The 16271-nt window shown below is 49.0% G+C and overlaps 2 protein-coding genes across 3 annotated transcripts in view; one reads left to right on the top strand and one right to left on the bottom strand.

The window, feature by feature from the left end:
• Positions 1-3887, top strand: part of THOC5 (THO complex 5) — a 46744-nt gene extending 42857 nt beyond the window's left edge. Inside the window, exon 24 of one of the 2 annotated variants that reach the window (XR_003516933.2) lies at positions 2109-3887. The gene's annotated coding sequence lies outside the window, so the exon portion shown is untranslated. Of the gene's footprint in view, positions 1-1971 lie in introns of both variants that reach the window. The other variant, XR_003516931.2, reaches the window with a different exon arrangement.
• A 3717-nt stretch (positions 3888-7604) lies between these two features.
• On the bottom strand, positions 7605-15988 carry NEFH (neurofilament heavy). The gene is made up of 4 exons (XM_035723842.1): positions 15014-15988; positions 12965-13164; positions 11820-11944; positions 7605-10226 (listed from the first exon to the last, which is right to left on the bottom strand). Exons 1-4 carry the CDS (start codon positions 15894-15896, stop codon positions 8213-8215), a joined length of 3222 nt encoding a protein of 1073 aa, XP_035579735.1. The 5' UTR covers positions 15897-15988; the 3' UTR covers positions 7605-8212.
• Positions 15989-16271: the final 283 nt, after the last annotated feature.

The following is a 16271-nucleotide window of genomic DNA, read 5'->3' as shown; positions in this document are numbered from 1 at the left end:
GCAGCTTGAGTGCTCTTTTTTTTTCTTCATCAGTCTAGCTAAAGGTTTGTCAGTTTGGTTGATCTTTAAGAGAACCAACTTTTAGTTTTACTGATTTTTCTCTTATTTTTTTATTCTTATATTATTAAGTTGCACTCTGATCCTGCTTTGAGTTTAGTTTTCTATTTCCATCTTTAAAGTGAAAAAATAGGTTATCAATTTGAAAACTTTCCTTTTAAATGTAGGCATTTGAAACTATAAACTTTCCTCTAAGCATCGCATTAGCTGCATCCCATAAGTGTCCATATGTTGTGTCTTTATTTGCATACAACTCAAAGTATTTTCCAATTTCCCCCATGGTTTCTTCTTTGATCTTTTGGTTATTTAGAAGTATGTTGTTTAATTTCCATATATTTGAGAATTTTCTAAATTTCTTTGTTATTTCTAATTTTATTCCATTGTAATCAGAGAACAGACTTTGTCCTCTTTCAGTCTTTTTATTAAATTTGCTGAGGCTTGTTTTTGGCCTAATATATGGTCTGTCCTGGAGAACAGTTCATGGGCACTTGCATGGAGTATTCTATAGATGTCTGCCAGGTCCCATTGATATAAATTATTTTTAACACTAACCACTGGTTTTTGGGGGACGCCTGGGTGGCTCAGTCAGTTGAGTGTCTGCCTTCAGCTCAGGTCATGATCCCAGGGTCCTAGGATTGAGCCCTACATCAGGCTCCCTGCTCAACAGTAGGTCTGCTTCTCCCTATAGCTCTGTGATCTCTCTCATTCTCACTCTTTCTGTCAAATAAATTAAAAAAAAATTTTTTTTAAGATTTTTATTTATTTGAGAGAGAGAGACACAGCAAGAGAGGGAACACAAGCAGGGGCAGAGGGAGAAGCAGGCTTCCTGCCGAGCAGGGAGCCTGATGCGGGGCTTGATCCCAGGATGCTGGGATCATGACCTGAGCCAAACGCAGACTTAACAACTGAGCCACCCAGGCGCCCCCCGCAAAATTTTATTTTTATTTTTATTTTTTAAGATTTTTTTATTTATTAGAGAGAGAGAGAGAGCAGGAACACAAGCAGGGGGAGTGGGAGAGGGAGAAGCAGGCCTCCTGCCAAGCAGGGAGCCTGATGTGGGGCTTGATCCCAGGACCCTGGGATCATAACCTGAGCTGAAGGCAGGTGCCCAATGACTGAGCCACCCAGGTGCCCCCCAAATTTTTTTAATTGAAAAAAAAACACTCGTTTTCTTTTTTCCTGCAAAATGTTTACTAATGTAAATGTAATTTATTTATTTTTTTAAAGATTTATTTATTTGAGAGCGAATGAGAGAGAGAGAGAGAACACAAGAGGGGGGAGGGTCAGAGGGAGAAGCAGGCTCCTTTGCTGAGCAAGGAGCCCGATGTGGGACTCGATCCGGGGACTCCAGGACCATGACCTGAGCCGAAGGCAGTCGCCCAACCAACTGAGCCACCCAGGGGCCCTAAATGTAATTTATTTAGCCATTCTCCTATTGTATATCACAGTACTTTCCATTTTTTCCAAAATATAAACAAAGCTGAAGTGAATGTATTTTGTATTTGAATATTTCTGTATAGACCTGGTTATTAATTTAGGATACATTCCCCAAAGTGGCACACTGTGGTTAGAGTATCTCAGCTTTTAAGCTTCTGATGTATCTCATTAGATTGCCTTCCAGGAAGGTTTTATCCATTTTCTATTTTTTTTTTTTTTTAAGATTTTATTTATTTGACAGACAGCAAGAGAGGGAACACAAGCAGGGGGAGTGGGGAAGGGAGAAGCAGGATGCGGGGCTCAATCCCAGGACCCTGGGATCATGACCTGAGCCGAAGGCAGACGCTTAACGACTGAGCCACGCAGGTGCCCCGGTTTTGTCCGTTTTCATTCCAATCATTAGTTCCAGAAAATTCAGGTTTCTCTGCATACCCACTAACACTGGGTATTATTGCTCATTTGGATCTTCTGCTACAGGCACTGTGGACATTTATCATTGTTACTGCCCAGCATCCATTCCTTTTTCTTCTGATAACAGTACCTCTAATTTCCTTTGGGAACCACACCTTCCAAACTCTCAATTTCAGTTTGTGGGGCCTGACATATTTCCCCAGCTCCAGGCATGGGCAAGTGACCATGCTTAGCTCATCAGTGTCTTGTGCATGGCCAGAGAGGAGTACGTGACCTCACCAGCCCAGTGAGAACCAACCCCTGGACTTTTCCTGAAACATTGAACAAGAATTCTCTTCTCCCCCTGAGTTGACTCAAGTAGTGGCATGTAAGCCTGAAGCTGGAGACCACAGGGAGAGGTCCTGCCTGAGAATGAAGCCTACACAAAAGAAAATAGCCAAGAGGTGGAGAAAGGAATGGCAGCATCTTGAGGAACATCATTTGAGAATTCCACTGGATCTAGCTTTATCTGAAGCAAGTCAACCTTCTTGAACTCCTTGGTTGTATAAGCTGATATAGTTACCATCATAATATTAATCAGTAGCAATAGTATTTTGCTTAAACTAGTTTGATTCTGTTTTGACTACCTACAGCAGAAATAATGCTGATGAATATGGGAACCTCCAGTGTGTCCCCTCAGGAGCTGCTGATCAGAATTCTCTGGAACATTGCTGTGGAGTTATCAGTGCTGCCCCCCTAAAAAAGTTCCCCCTCTTCTCCCTCTAGCACTTAGTAAGACTGCTCTGCCTGTCTCCTCTGGTGTTAGATATAACTGTGTGAATTGCTTTGGCCAGTGCAATGTTACCAGAAGAGACCTGTATCACTCCTAGATAGGACTTTTAAGAATCTGTGCATGGTTTGTCACATTCGCTCTCCCCTGCCTCAGTGAACTTGGAAACCTGGATCTAGATGGATCACCTATTAGCTTGGTTCTTGAGTGACCACTATGAACAGACACCCCTGCTGACCCACACTGGATGTGTAGTGTGAGTGAGAAAGATGTTTTCTTTGGGCTAAGCCACTGAGATGTTTATTATCATAGAACCCAACCTAGTGTTTCTGAAACAATTCCCCTCGGGAAAAAATGAAGGATGTTTTTCATCAACCCAGTTATGTTTGCTGAGCCAACAGCTAGTCAGCAGGAAGGGCACATCCCAAAGCAGTCAGCTTGTTTTCATTTATCGTCTGTATCCCCCAGGCCCTTGACATCTGACAAGCAATTTCTTTTGTATCCTCCCAGAGGGAGAATTATTTTGTTTGGCAGATGGTTAAAGTTAGTCCTAGTTGGTATCTGGCCAGCTAATCCTGCCTACGGCACTGGGAGCATGTCCACTTAGGGCAAAGAGGAGGCATGGCCGGGTCAGATCCTTCTGCCCTGCCTGTGCCACTTGGGGTTACCATGAGAATGATATCACCGAGGAAGGCTGGGGCTTTTGGTGTTCCAGATACCTACAGCATCTGGTTTGGGGTGTCCATGTAATAGGAGGCAGAATGGCAAAGAAAGGAAGAGTCTGGGCTCTGGTCAGACAGGTTCAAATTTAAATCCAGCCTCCACATCTTCCTGGCTCTGGGACTTTGGGCAAAGTCACCTCTCTGAGCCTCAGTTTTCTCAGCTGAGAAATGCAAGTTTAGTAGTGCTCATTTCACTGGGCTGTTGTTAGACTGTGGATATAAAATGTGTAGCCTAGCACCCAGTCCTTGGAAGGTGGTGATCATGATGGTACCAAAGCTGATGACCTGGATTCTAATCTTGTCTCCTGTGGACATTGGCTGAGTCAATGATTTGTAAGAGCCCTTGTATTTCTAATGCCTATCATGTCTTGCCTATGATTTCAAAACTGAGAAAGTATAAATTTTCTAAATAAGGGTCACTGAAGACATTTTTAAAAAAATCAGACTCTTTATGGACAACTGGGTGGCTCAGTCGTTGGGCGCCTGCCTTCGGCTCGGGTCATGATCCCAGGGTTCTGGGATCGAGCCTCAAATCAGGTTCCTTGCTCGGCGGGAAGCCTGCTTCTCCCTCTCCCACTCCCTCTGCTTGTAGTCCCTCTCTCGCTATATCTCTCTGTCAAATAAAATCTTTAAAAAAAAATCAGACTCTTTAAAAAATTAATATCCAGGTAATTCATATTTTCTCTATAGAACAAATAGGAAAACAAAACTCTGCTACCAATTTGGCCTTAGGCAGGCTCCTGCCTCTCTGGCCTGTTTCCTCATCTGTATAATAAGGAGATTGGGCTAGAAGCCGTTTTAGGCCCTGTTGGCTTTGACTGGTTGCGATCTGCTTATAATGACACATAGGGGCCTTTCCCTCTCCCTGACCCTCATCTACTTTATCTTCAACTCCAGGTCTTAGGTTCTGATATCTGGTATTTACTTTATGTTTTTAGTACTGCGCAATTTCTTTTCTTTTTTTCTTTTTTTTTTTTAAGATTGATTTATTTATTTTGAGAGAGTGAGAGAGAGAGAGAGACAGAGAGAGCACACGAGAGGGGGGAGGGCCAGAGGGAGAAGCAGGTTCCTCGCTGAGCAGGGAGCCCGATGTGGGACTCGATCCCGGGACTCCAGGATCATGACCTGAGCCAAAGGCAGTCGCCCAACCAACTGAGCCACCCATGCGCCCAGTACTGCGTAATTTCTTGATATATCAAAATTTTAAGAGATTTTATTTATTTGAAAGAGGGGGCATGAGCCGGTGGAGGAGCAGAGGGAGAGGGGGATAATCTCCAGCAGACTCCATGCTGAGTGCCAAGCTCAACGCAGGCTCATCCCAGGACCCTGAGATCATGCATGACCTGAGCGAAAACCAAGAGCCGGATGCTTAAACCAACTGAGCCACCCAGGCACCCCATTGATATATCATTTTTTTTTTAAAGACTTTATTTTGAAGTAATTTTATTTATTTTTTTTTTGAGATTTTATTTTTATGGGGTGCCCGGGTGGCTCAGATGGTTAAGTGTCTGCCTTTGGCTCAGGTCATGATCTCAGGGTCCTGGGATCGAGTCCCACATCGGGCTCCCTGCTCAGTGGGGAGTCTGCTGCTTCCTCTCCCTCTGCCCCTCCCGCTGCTCATGCTCTCTCTTTGTATCTCTGTTTCAAATGAATAAATAAAATTTTTTTGTTATGTTAATAAAATCTTTTTAAAAAAGATTTTATTTTTAGATAATCTCTATATCCAACATGGACCTTGAACTCACAACCCCGAGATCAAGAGTCAAATGCTCCGGGCGCCTGGGTGGCTCAGTTGGTTGGGCGACTGCCTTCGGCTCGGGTCATGGTCCTGGAGTCCTGGGATCGAGTCCCGCATCGGACTCCCTGCTCGGCGGGGAGTCTGCTTCTCCCTCTGACCCTCTTCCCTCTCGTGCTGTCTCTCATTCTCTCTCTCTCAAATAAATAAATAAATAATCTTTAAAAAAAAAAAAGTCAAATGCTCCAATGACTGAGCCAGCAGGTGCCACCCCTCCTTTTTTTTTTTAAGATTTTATATTTTGAAGTAATTTTTTTTTTTAAAGATTTTATCTATTTGACAGACACAGCGAGAGAGAGAACACAAGGCAGATGCTTAACAACTGAGCCACCCAGGTGCCCTGAAGTTTTTTTTTTTTTAAGATTTTATTTATTTATTTGACAGAGAAAGAGCGAGAGAGGGAACACAAGCAGGGGGAGTGGGAGAGGGAGAAGCAGGCTTCCCGCTGAGCAGGGAGCCCGATGTGGGCTTGACCTCAGAACCCTGGGATCAAGACCTGAGCTGAAGGCAGATGCTTAACTGAGCCACCCAGGCGCCCCTATTTTGAAGTAATTTTAAATTTAATGAAAAGTTGCAAAGACAGCATAGTAAGTTCCTGAATACCCTCACCCCATTCCTTGTAATATTCATGTCTGTATGATAATGGTAACATTTGTCAGAACAACAGAAAAAGATTAATATTAATATATAACTCTTAATTGAATGACAGACTGCATTTGGAGTTCATTGCTTTTTCCACTAATGTTCTAGGATTCAGTGTAGGTTACCGCATTGCACTGAGTCATCATATCTCCTTAGTCTCCTCTATTCTGGTAGTTTCTCAGTCCTTTATCAATTTTAAGCATTTTCTCCAGACTGGTATGAGAGATTGGTGTTTTTGATCAATTACACACTCCATTTTCCCTTTTCCCATCTTTCCCTTAAATTTATCTTATTTTTTGGTATAATCCGTATTCATTGCTTTTGTTATTTTGTTATTTTTTATTTTTTAAGATTTTTATTTATTCATTTGAGAGAGAAAGAGCACAAGCAGGGGGAGAGGCAGAGGGAGAGGGAGAAGCTGACTCCCCGCTGAGCCCGGAGCCCAATATGGGGCTCAATCCTAGGACCCTGAGATCATGACCTGAGCTGAAGGCCGTTGCTCAACCATCTGAGCCATCCAGGCGCCCCTACTTTTGTTATTTTTTTAAAGATTTATTTATTTATTTGAGAGAGAATGGGGGAGGGGAGGGGAGGGGCAAAGAGAGTCTCAAGTAGACCATTTGGTTTCTAACATAGTTACCAGCCCCCCTCAGTCACTGCATTATTCAGAACTCTTCCAGTTGCATATGACAGAGCCATATCCTAAATGAGCTTTGGCAAAACTTCATCAGCTCAAAGAATGGTCAATAAGCCATGGAAAGGAACATCAGGATCAAGGACCTGAAGTCTACAATGACTTTCTAGGGATCTTGTCTCTGTCCATCTCTCTCTCTTTCTCACAAACTAACTTTTCCACAAGGATGGAAAAATGGTGGCCCATAGCTACTGATTCCCTTATCCACCTACCCCCCACAAGGAGAAAACTGACAGCCAATCTGGTCCCAAGTTTGAAATCCCAGGAAGAGTTCTCATTGGCTCATCTGGAGTCGGGTGGCCATTCTTGGACCAATCACCAGTGACCGGTGGTATAGGGCAATTAGAAAACATGGTGGCTCTGAGGGCAGGCAGGGAAAGAAGTAATTCCCAGGAAAAGTGCTAAAAGCAAACAAAGTTGGAAACCATACAAGAATTTTATAGTAAAGACCCCACATAAATCCCACAAGAACAATACAGCTTTCAAAATCGTCTCTGGAGAAGTATGTTAGAGTCCAATTAAGTGACTACTGACAGATCATTCCCAATGGTAGTGACTATAGTCTTCACTACAGGTGAATTAGCAACCTTTGGCCCCTCAATCAGAGGGCTCATCCCTCCTTACAAAAGAGGACATAGTAAAGCTCTATAGATTGTTTAATATCCATAGGACCTCACCCATTCTCAGGCTTCAATGTGTATCAGAATCAAGTAGAAGTTGGTAAAGCATGTACTTTCCCAGGCCTGCCCCTCAGATTTTGATTCAATGGTCTAAGGTAGAATCAAGGAGTCTGGATTTCTATATGGCTCCCAGATAATGCTAATGTAGGTGATCCATGCTGAGAAACCATGCACCAGGCCACCTATGTACAAAATCACAAAGATAAAGCATGTAGCACATTGCCTGGCACATGGTTTGTGTCCTGGAAATAGCCCAAGAGAGGCCATGTTAAGTGGTCCCATACCTGCACGAGACCTCATGCTCACTCAGTCCTCTGCTGTCTTGAGTGTGACATTTAGACTTCCTTTCACCCTGTCCCCCAGCCTGCCTGGGAGAAGAGAATAAATAACAGAAACATTTTCATTTTATAAGCACTTGGTTTTATTGCACAGAAGCAATTGAAAGTGGACTCCAGTGGAAAAGTGCGCCCTGGCATGATTCAGTGGCCAGTGCCCCGACCCACCTGCTCCAGCTCTTCCAGGATAGAGAGCTCTGGGCAAGGGCTCGGCCACTCCTTTGGAAAACAGAAGGCATTCAGGAATAGGTTAAGACATCTCAAGCATAATGTGTTTCTAACTGCTCATTCATTATTGCGGTCATCTGTCAATTGCACATACGGGTAATAAATGCACTTATTTGGAAAGGAGGGGGTCAGTTTTTATAGTCAAGTGTTTACATGTGGCATTCAGCATATATCACATTCGGCTACATAAGCTATCATAACATAATTGTCCATTGCCTGGGGAGGGTTTGGGGTGTAGGGCCAGGGACTGGGAATACCCTCTCTTGCTAACATATTGCTAATAGAAATTCCTGTTTGGTGAAGGAGGGCTCCATCATTTAAGCAGAGTTTCTTCTTATATAAAGAAAAGGGAGAAAAAAATGAAAATTTGTTATGTTGACCCTTGAGCTCCCTGGCCCTCCTGAGTTTCTTTGGCTGTTCTGGATAGTCCTTTCTCCCTGCCTTACTTCTCTGCCTTGGAAGCCTTGTCTTCTGTGGCCTTCTCTGGAGGTCTGCTGTCTTTCTGGTCTGTGCTAGAGGATTTCTCAGCCTTTTCTGTCTTGGCTTTGCCAGGTGTGGGGGCCTCCTTGCTGGGCTCTTCTTTGGCTTGGGCCTCTGCTTTGGGTTTCTCCTCAGGCTTCTTGGCCTCCTTGACATCTTTTTTCTCAGGTGCTGCCGGTGTCTCTTCCTTCTTTGGTTTTTCTGGCTCCTTCTCTGCTGCTTTGCTGGGTTCTTTGGCCTTGGCATCATCTTGCTCCTTCTTGGCCACCTCAGACTTTTCTTTGGGTTTGGCCTCTTCCTTCACCTTGGCAGGAGCCTCCTTCTCTGGGGTCACTGCTTTTTTCTTATCTTCAGCCTCTTTCTTGGCTTCAACTTTGGATTCTTTGGGTTTCTCCACAGCAGGTTCCTTCTTTTCCTGGACCTCAGGTTTTGGAGCCTCCTTTGGCAACTCATCTTTCTTGCTGTCCTTCTTCTCCTCAGTTTTTGGTGTGGCTGGAGCTTTCTCTTCCTCTACCTTCTTTGGGGGCTCTTTGACTTTCACTTCCTGGGGTTTCTCTTCCTCCTTTATGGGGGACTTTGCCTCCTCCTTCTTTGTGACCTCTTTCTCAGGAGCCTTGGTCTCTTCTTTCATAGGAGATTTGACCTTCTCTGGAGACTTGACCTCCTCCTTGACAGGGCTTTTTGCCTTTTCAGGAGATTTGATGTCTGCAGGGGACCTTACTTCCTCCTTTGCTGGAGTCTTGGCTTCTGGAGACTTCGCATCAAGAGTCTTAGCCTTCTCAGGAGACTTAGCCTCTTCCTTCACTGGGGATTTGGCCTTCTCAGGGGACTTGGCCTTCTCTGGGGATTTGGCCTCCTCCTTCACTGGGGACTTGGCTTTCGCCGGGGACTTGGCCTCCTCCTTCACTGGGGATTTGGCCTTCTCAGGGGACTTGGCCTTCTCTGGGGACTTGGCCTCTTCCTTCACTGGGGACTTGGCCTTCTCTGGGGACTTGGCCTCCTCCTTCACTGGGGACTTGGCCTTCTCAGGGGACTTGGCCTCTTCCTTCACTGGGGATTTGGCCTTCTCTGGGGACTTGGCCTCCTCCTTCACTGGGGACTTGGCCTTCTCTGGGGACTTGGCCTCTTCCTTCACTGGGGACTTGGCCTTCTCTGGGGACTTGGCCTCCTCCTTCACTGGGGATTTGGCCTTCTCTGGGGACTTGGCCTCCTCCTTCACTGGGGACTTGGCCTTCTCCGGGGACTTGGCCTCCTCCTTCACTGGGGACTTGGCCTTCTCCGGGGACTTGGCCTCTTCCTTCATTGGGGACTTGGCCTTCTCCGGGGACTTGGCCTCTTCCTTCACTGGAGACTTGGCCTTTTCGGGGGACTTGGCCTCCACTGGGGACTTTGCTTCTTCCTTAGCTGGGGACTTGGCCTTCTCTGGGGACTTCACCTCAGTCGGAGATTTTGCTTCTTTCACAGGGGATTTAGCTTTCTCAGGGAACTTCACCTCAGCTGGAGATTTGGCCTCTTCCTTCACTGGGGACTTGGCCTCAGTTGGTGATTTTGCTTCTTCTTTCATGGGGGACTTAGCCTTTTCTGGGGACTTGGCCTCAGCTGGGGACTTAGCTTCTTCCTTCACTGGGGACTTGGCTCCAACTGGTGACTTGGCCTCTTCCTTCGCTGGAGATGCAGCCTCTTCTGCTGGGGGAGACTTCGTTTCTTCTTCTCCCCCTTCTGCTTCCTCCTCCTCACGTTTCTCCTCTTTGGCCTCTTTCTCTTCTTCTTCAGTCACTTCTTCAGTCACTTGGATCTCCTCTGTCTGTTCCTCCAAAATCACGGTTTCCTTCTCTGACTTTTCAACCACCTTGATCTTCTCTTCGCTTTTGACCTTTATGTGTGTGGATATAGAAGGGATTTTGGGAAGTCCTTCTGGAAGAGAGAAAGGACTGGGGCCAAAGCCAATTCGACATTCTTCGCCCTCCAGGAGTTTTCTGCGGAATGGATAATGGAACACATTACTATTATTAACTAAGAGCAGACTGATGAGTTGGGGGTCTTCTTGAGTTACTCTGAAGATCCACAGAATCCAATAATATGGACTTTGATGGAGGAAGGAATGTGAATGGTGGGCATTTTGAACCTGGGAAAAGTCACTTAGCAAATCATCCCAGGGACCACCCAGAATCTGTATCCCAATGGCACTGCTCTTGTTTTATGCGGCTAAGGCTGCAAGTTATAAAACAACTCCCCCACCCCAAAATGGCCCTCAAGAGAGAACACCTCTATTAACAAAAATTACATTAACTGTCCCTCAACTAAAATGTTCAAGTGGAGGGTGGGAGTCTGAGCAAACAACTCCACATTTATAAATTTGGGATTAAGAGGTCTTAGACTATTCCCATTGGAATTTCAAGGGTCTCTGGTCACTTTATATTCTCATCCTTTGAGTTTTAGGAATAGGTTGGGGGCAGCAGTGTCTACTCTTTCCTACTCAGTAGGTATGTGACCTCAGCCAACCCACTCAAACTCTTCAAGTCTGTTTCTTCAGTGGGAAAAAGAGGGTCATAAGAGTCCCTACCTCAGAGGGTTGTTTCAATAAGATAATGAATAAAAAGGACCTGGCAGTGCCCGACTCACAGTAGGTGTAGGGCTAGAGACCAGTGCTTTGCAAATTTAACAGCATACAAATCCCCCAGGGATCTGGTTAAAATGCAGATTCTGATTCAGTAGATCTGGGATGGGGTCTGAGAATCTGCCCTTCCAACATGCTTGTGAAGATGCCAATTGTGCAGTTCACAGACCACACTCTGAGCAGCAAGATTATAGACTAGACCCAAGAGGTGGGACGTGAAGAGTCACCTGCCAGCAACTGTGACAGATCTTCACTGGATCAGCCTGCTCCTCAGCAAGAAATTGCTAAGCTGGGAGGTCTCATGGGCTTCTCTTGGCTACCATTTACTGCAGGCTTTCTCTATGGCAGCCCAGCTGTACCTGGATGTGCTCCGGAACTGGATTAGTTCCTCCTTCCCCACAACCCTGTGACAGGAGTACTGTTATCATCTCCATTTTATTTCCCCAGGAAACAAAAGCTCAGGGAGCCAAAAAACCCTAAGAGAGTTGTCAACATCCCTGACAACTCAGGTACCTCCTTTCCCTCCCAAAGCAGGCCTCTAGCTGGCTGGAGTCACTGGCAGAATGAAAAGAAGGCACTCTCAAGACTTTTGAGAAATTCAGAAAGTAGAATGATGGTTGCCAGGGCCAGAGGAAAGGAGGAAAGAAGAGTGGGAAGTAATTCTTTAGTGAGCACAGGGTTTCAGTTTGGAAAGATGAAAAGAGGTCTAGAGATAGATGGTGGTAATGGTTGCACAACAACGTAAATGTACTCACTGCCACTGAACGGTATACTTAAAAATGGTTAAATAGCAAATTTTATATCATATACATTTTACCACAATAAAAAAAAAATTCTTTTTTGTCTCTGAGACAGGCAGGTCGCCTTGCTGGGAACTTGGAACTCAGTGCTAAGCTTCTCATAAGAATGCAAGGGCTCCCCACCATCCCAAAAGCCCCCCGGCCCACCTCACCTATAAGCGGCAATCTCAATATCCAGAGCCATCTTGACATTGAGCAGGTCCTGGTACTCTCGGAGCTGGGCTGCCATCTCCCACTTGGTGTTCCTCAGCTCAGCATCTAGCTGCTGGATGGCTTCCTGGGGAGGAGAGGTCACACACACGTCACACACCAGCCAGCACCTGGCCCTCAGCACTGGAGAAGCTAGGGCAACACCATGGAAACCTGAAGCAGTCCCATCTAGCCAGGCTCACTGGGGCCAACACCCACACTGCCAAAGCTGTGGGAGCCTCATTTGTGGCCATGGAAACCACCTGAAGCAAAAATCCTGCTGTGTGTGCATTCGACCTCAGCCTGGGGAATGCTTTAGAATAAAACACACCAGCCACCAACAATGGTTATCACTGGTCAGTGGGATGACGGGTGAAGTATCACAGATCTCTTAAGCTTAGAAAATGCTCCGCAGGAACAGAGCCCTGTCTGCTTTGGCTCCTGATGCTCCCAAGTGCCTGCCGCACAGTAAGGGCTGAAGAAGCACCTGCAGCCAAGGACTGAAGCCGTACACAGAAGCCTGCTAAATAGCAGTGGAAGCTTCTTCCCTGTCCCCAGGCTCACTGAGCCACTGCTGAAAGTGAACCATTATGGCTGATTTTTATTGCCTCCTTTTTGCTTTCTTCATTTCCTAATTTGTCCATAGTCACCACATATTAACTTGCATAATAAGTTCTTTAAAAGTGTTATCTTCTTTTGCCAGCTGTCTTTAATGGAAGGAATCTGCCAAGGCCTTCCCCAGGCTACCCACGCTCACAGACGCTGGTTATGGTTTACCAAATGCCCACTGTGACCCAGACCCTGCTGACAGCAGGCTCACACTAATCTCATGAAAAGTCTGTCCATCTCTTTAGCCTTCACAGCTCAGCAACGTGGACATTCTTCCCCCCCCGCCCCACACTGCACTGGAGGAATTCAGATTCAGAGAGGCAGATAACTTTCCTGGGGCCACTCAGCTAGAAAGACATACTGGTACCCATTGCATGTCTGACTGACTCCAAGGCCCACGGTCTTTACCACCACAACCTTGCTGAGAGAGGGGCATTGACTTGTCCAGGATCACCCGACCAGGGAAGGTAGTCTGGCTCTCTGCCCCATCCCTGCGCACCTGGTAGGATGCGATGTCAGCCTGATGACGGTCCTCCAGCTCAGAGCGCTGCCTCTCTAGTGAGTCCTTGGTGCCTTTAAGAGCCTCCAGCTCTGTGGTCCTGGCCTGTAGCTGGCGGCGATACTCTGTTATCTCCTCCTGTGCTGAGCGCATGGCATCTGTGTTCACCTTGGCTGCCTCTGATAGTCGGTCCAGCCTCACTGGGGGAGAAGGAGACAGGGCACAGAGTTTGACACACCTGGATTTGGATTCTAGTGCCCAGATCCCAAAGGTGACACACATGGGTTGAAGACCTACTGAGTGCCTGGTGCCATCTTGGATTCTTAACATACCCTCTCCTTTGTGATAGGAAAATTACTACTGTCCAAGGCCAGCTAGGAATAAGCAGCAGATTCAAATCTGGTGTCTATCTGGTTCCAAAAATGAGTCTGCCTCTCCCAGTTCAGGATCTGAAACCCCACAGGACAGAGGAAGCCCCCATTTCTGGTCCTAATACCTGGTTCAGCTCCCCAGCAAGGGCTGGCAGTGCTGGGGATTCAGACGTAAAACTTGGCCAACAGGGCTTACCTCTGACCTTGTGGCTGATCAAGTTAATGAGCCTGTGACCTTTGGAGGCATGAAGGTGCTGTGAGCCACTGTGTAGCCATAGCCCCTTCCTTATAGGTTTTGACGTAGAGCCCAATGCCACTGCAGAGCCTGGGGCCCACGTGCCAGCGTCTCTGTCCCTTCCCCCACCTGGCTGTGCATTCTCTAGCACGGGAGTCCTTGTGTCAATGGCAGCCACACCCTAGCCTCTGTGAGCAATGGGCTGCTGGTTCCCAGAATATCTTCTAGGACCACTGGAGTTCTGGAGACTATTCTACATCTCCTGAAAGTGAATATCGTGAATCCCAAGATAGTAAAACCCAGGGCCTGAGTCTTGGGAGGGTGAAGAGCGGGTAAGGGAAGCCAGCTGGGTGGGCCAGAAGTCCTGGGATGGTTTGTCTGTGTAAAGGACAAAGCCCAAGAGAGCAGAGAGGTTTGCTCTGGGAGGAGTCTTGCTGCAGAGATGGGGGAGGAGAAGGGATTGCCACTGCAAAGAAGAGGAAAAGTAATAGGGAAAACCATGCATGAGTCCCAGCTTTCCTGGCTTTCCCTGCTAGTGTTGACAAAGACTTAGAAACCATCAAGGTGGGTGAGGATTCTTACCCATGTGGACCACAGACCTGTCTGAAAAATCGCTGGAGCCTCTGCACCCTCTCCCAAGGAAAATGCAAGTTTTACACAATTTCAGGAAGGATCACGTTGCTCCCCCTGAGTAAGAGGCTCAGCTGGTCAACCCCCTCCCCTCTCAACCCCCAAAGAAATGAAAACCAGAGAAGGCAAGGCTTGCCCAAGGTCACCCTGCAGCTGCTGGGCACAGCTTCAGAGCTGCTGCAGCTGCAATCTAGCTGACTCAGAGCAGCACGGAGTTGGAGGAGGGGGGAGCTTGAGAAGCTTTTAGCTTCTCAAGAGGAGAGAGGACATTAAGGGGCCACCTCAGCCTCATGCACCCATTGGTTGGGGTGATGATATCTCCTGGGGAGGAAAGGATGTGAGAATGCCCCACTGGGGAGGAGCCTGATAGGGGTCTGGAGAATGAGGTCCCCTGCAGAGTGCAGGCAAGGGGGATGAACAGTGTTGGGCAGGGAAGGCATGTTACTTTGAAGGTCAAAGGGTCCCCAGTGCCTGTAACTAGAAGCTGGCACTGCTTTGGAACTGTAGAAGGAACCTGATGGAAAGGGGCCCTCGGAGTGGGGTTACCTAATCTTGGGCGGGGGCAACAGAGGGGACCCAGAGTCGCAGGACAGATAAAAGGACCCTGCAGGAGGGCAGCCAAAGGACAACCCAGAATTTCAAGGAAGGGAGAGGGTGTCTCCAGAGACCCGGGGTGAAACTGTTATTAAACGAAGGGGAATGCGCTTTGCAGGGGGAAGCTGAACAGCACACGCTCCAGCCCAGCCACCTGCACACAGAGTGCACCCGGCCCGGCCAGGAGGGGGCGCCCCCTCCCCCCACGCGCCTACGAACCTCGGAACCACTCCTCCGACTGCAGTGTGCTCTGCACCGCGTGGCCTTCAAGTTGCGCGCGGATCTCGCGCAGCGCCGACGTCACGTCGCACTTCAGGGCGTCGCGCGCCTCGGCCTGCGCCTGCGCCTGCGCGGCGCCGCAGCCCTGGATCTGGCCGAGCAGCTCACCCACCTCCTCCTGGTGGTGACGCCGCAGGTAGCCGCACTCTTCCTGCAGCGCCTGCGCCTTCTTCTGCAGCTCGACGCGCGCCGCCTCAGCCTCCTGCGCAAAGCGCGCGAGTGCGCGCGCCGCCGCCTCGGCCTCCTCCCGCTGCCTGGCCTCGTCGTCTAGGCGCTGGCGCACGTGTGCGATGTCTTCGAGCAGGTGCTCCTGCTCCAGGCGCAGCTGGCCGCGCGCCGCGCCCAGGCGCAGCACAGCGCCGCGCATCTCGCGCACCTCGCGCTCGTACAGCTCGCCCATGGCAGCGCGGCCAGCGTGCTGCTGCCGCAGGGCCGCCGCCTCGCCTTCCAGGCTGCGGTTGTGAGCCTCGAGCTGCCGCACCTTGTCGATATAGCCTGCGAAACGGTCGTTCAGCGCCTGCAGCTGCTCCTTCTCGCTGCGGGCTGCTGCTGCTGCCACCACGCAGCCCTCCGGTCCGTTGCTCAGCGTGTCTAGCGAGTCGGTGCTTGAGGTGGCTGCTGCGCCGCGGAAGCGACCCGGGGAGGCCGACACGGAGCTCACGGATGTCCGCGCCCAGGAGTGGAAGCCACTGGATGAACCGGCAGCAGAGCGCGCTCCGCCCGCGCCGCCTTTGCGGGCCAGCGCGTAGTGCAGGCTGCCGCCTCCATGTAGCGGCGCGAACGGGGCGCCCAGCAGCGCGTCCGCGCCGCTGAAGCTCATCATGGCCGGAGCAGGTGCGGCCGCCGGCGGAGGGGAATACCCAAGGCCAGGACGGGGCGGGCGGCACTGCGGCAGTACGGGGGATGCCGGCCTTTTTATAGCAGCCCGGTCGGGTCCAGCCCCTTGGCAGTGGGGGGGGAGGGGGCAGGGGAGGAGGGCCCCGCCCTCTCTGCCTCCTCCCCCGCTGCCCGGGCCCGGCCGCTCCGCCGCAGTGAGAGGGGCGGGGCAGGGGGACTCAGGAGTGAAGGGGAATCGACGCGGCGTCAGTGGAGCACCCCGAGGTCGGGTGAGGGGGTAGAGGACTCCCGGAGTGGAACGGCGGGGACCCCTGGGTGCGAGTCAGAAGACACTGTTACTGTGTTTGGAAATAGAGAAAGG

Source organism: Zalophus californianus, chromosome 14 (assembly GCF_009762305.2).
Source record: "Zalophus californianus isolate mZalCal1 chromosome 14, mZalCal1.pri.v2, whole genome shotgun sequence".
NCBI classification, from domain to species: Eukaryota; Metazoa; Chordata; class Mammalia; order Carnivora; family Otariidae; genus Zalophus; species Zalophus californianus.
Note: the sequence above shows the minus strand (reverse complement) of the source record. Positions and strands in the feature narration are given on the sequence as shown.

Excerpts from the sequence above, each read along its gene's own strand:
- NEFH (XM_035723842.1), bottom strand. The coding sequence starts at position 15,896 with ATGATGAGCTTCAGCGGCGCGGACGCGCTGCTGGGCGCCCCGTTCGCG. Across the intron at positions 13,165-15,013 it reads GTCGGAGGAGTGGTTCCGAG|TGAGGCTGGACCGACTATCA; the intron begins GTTCGTAGGCGC and ends CTTCTCCCCCAG. Across the intron at positions 11,945-12,964 it reads CTGACATCGCATCCTACCAG|GAAGCCATCCAGCAGCTAGA; the intron begins GTGCGCAGGGAT and ends TCTCCTCCCCAG.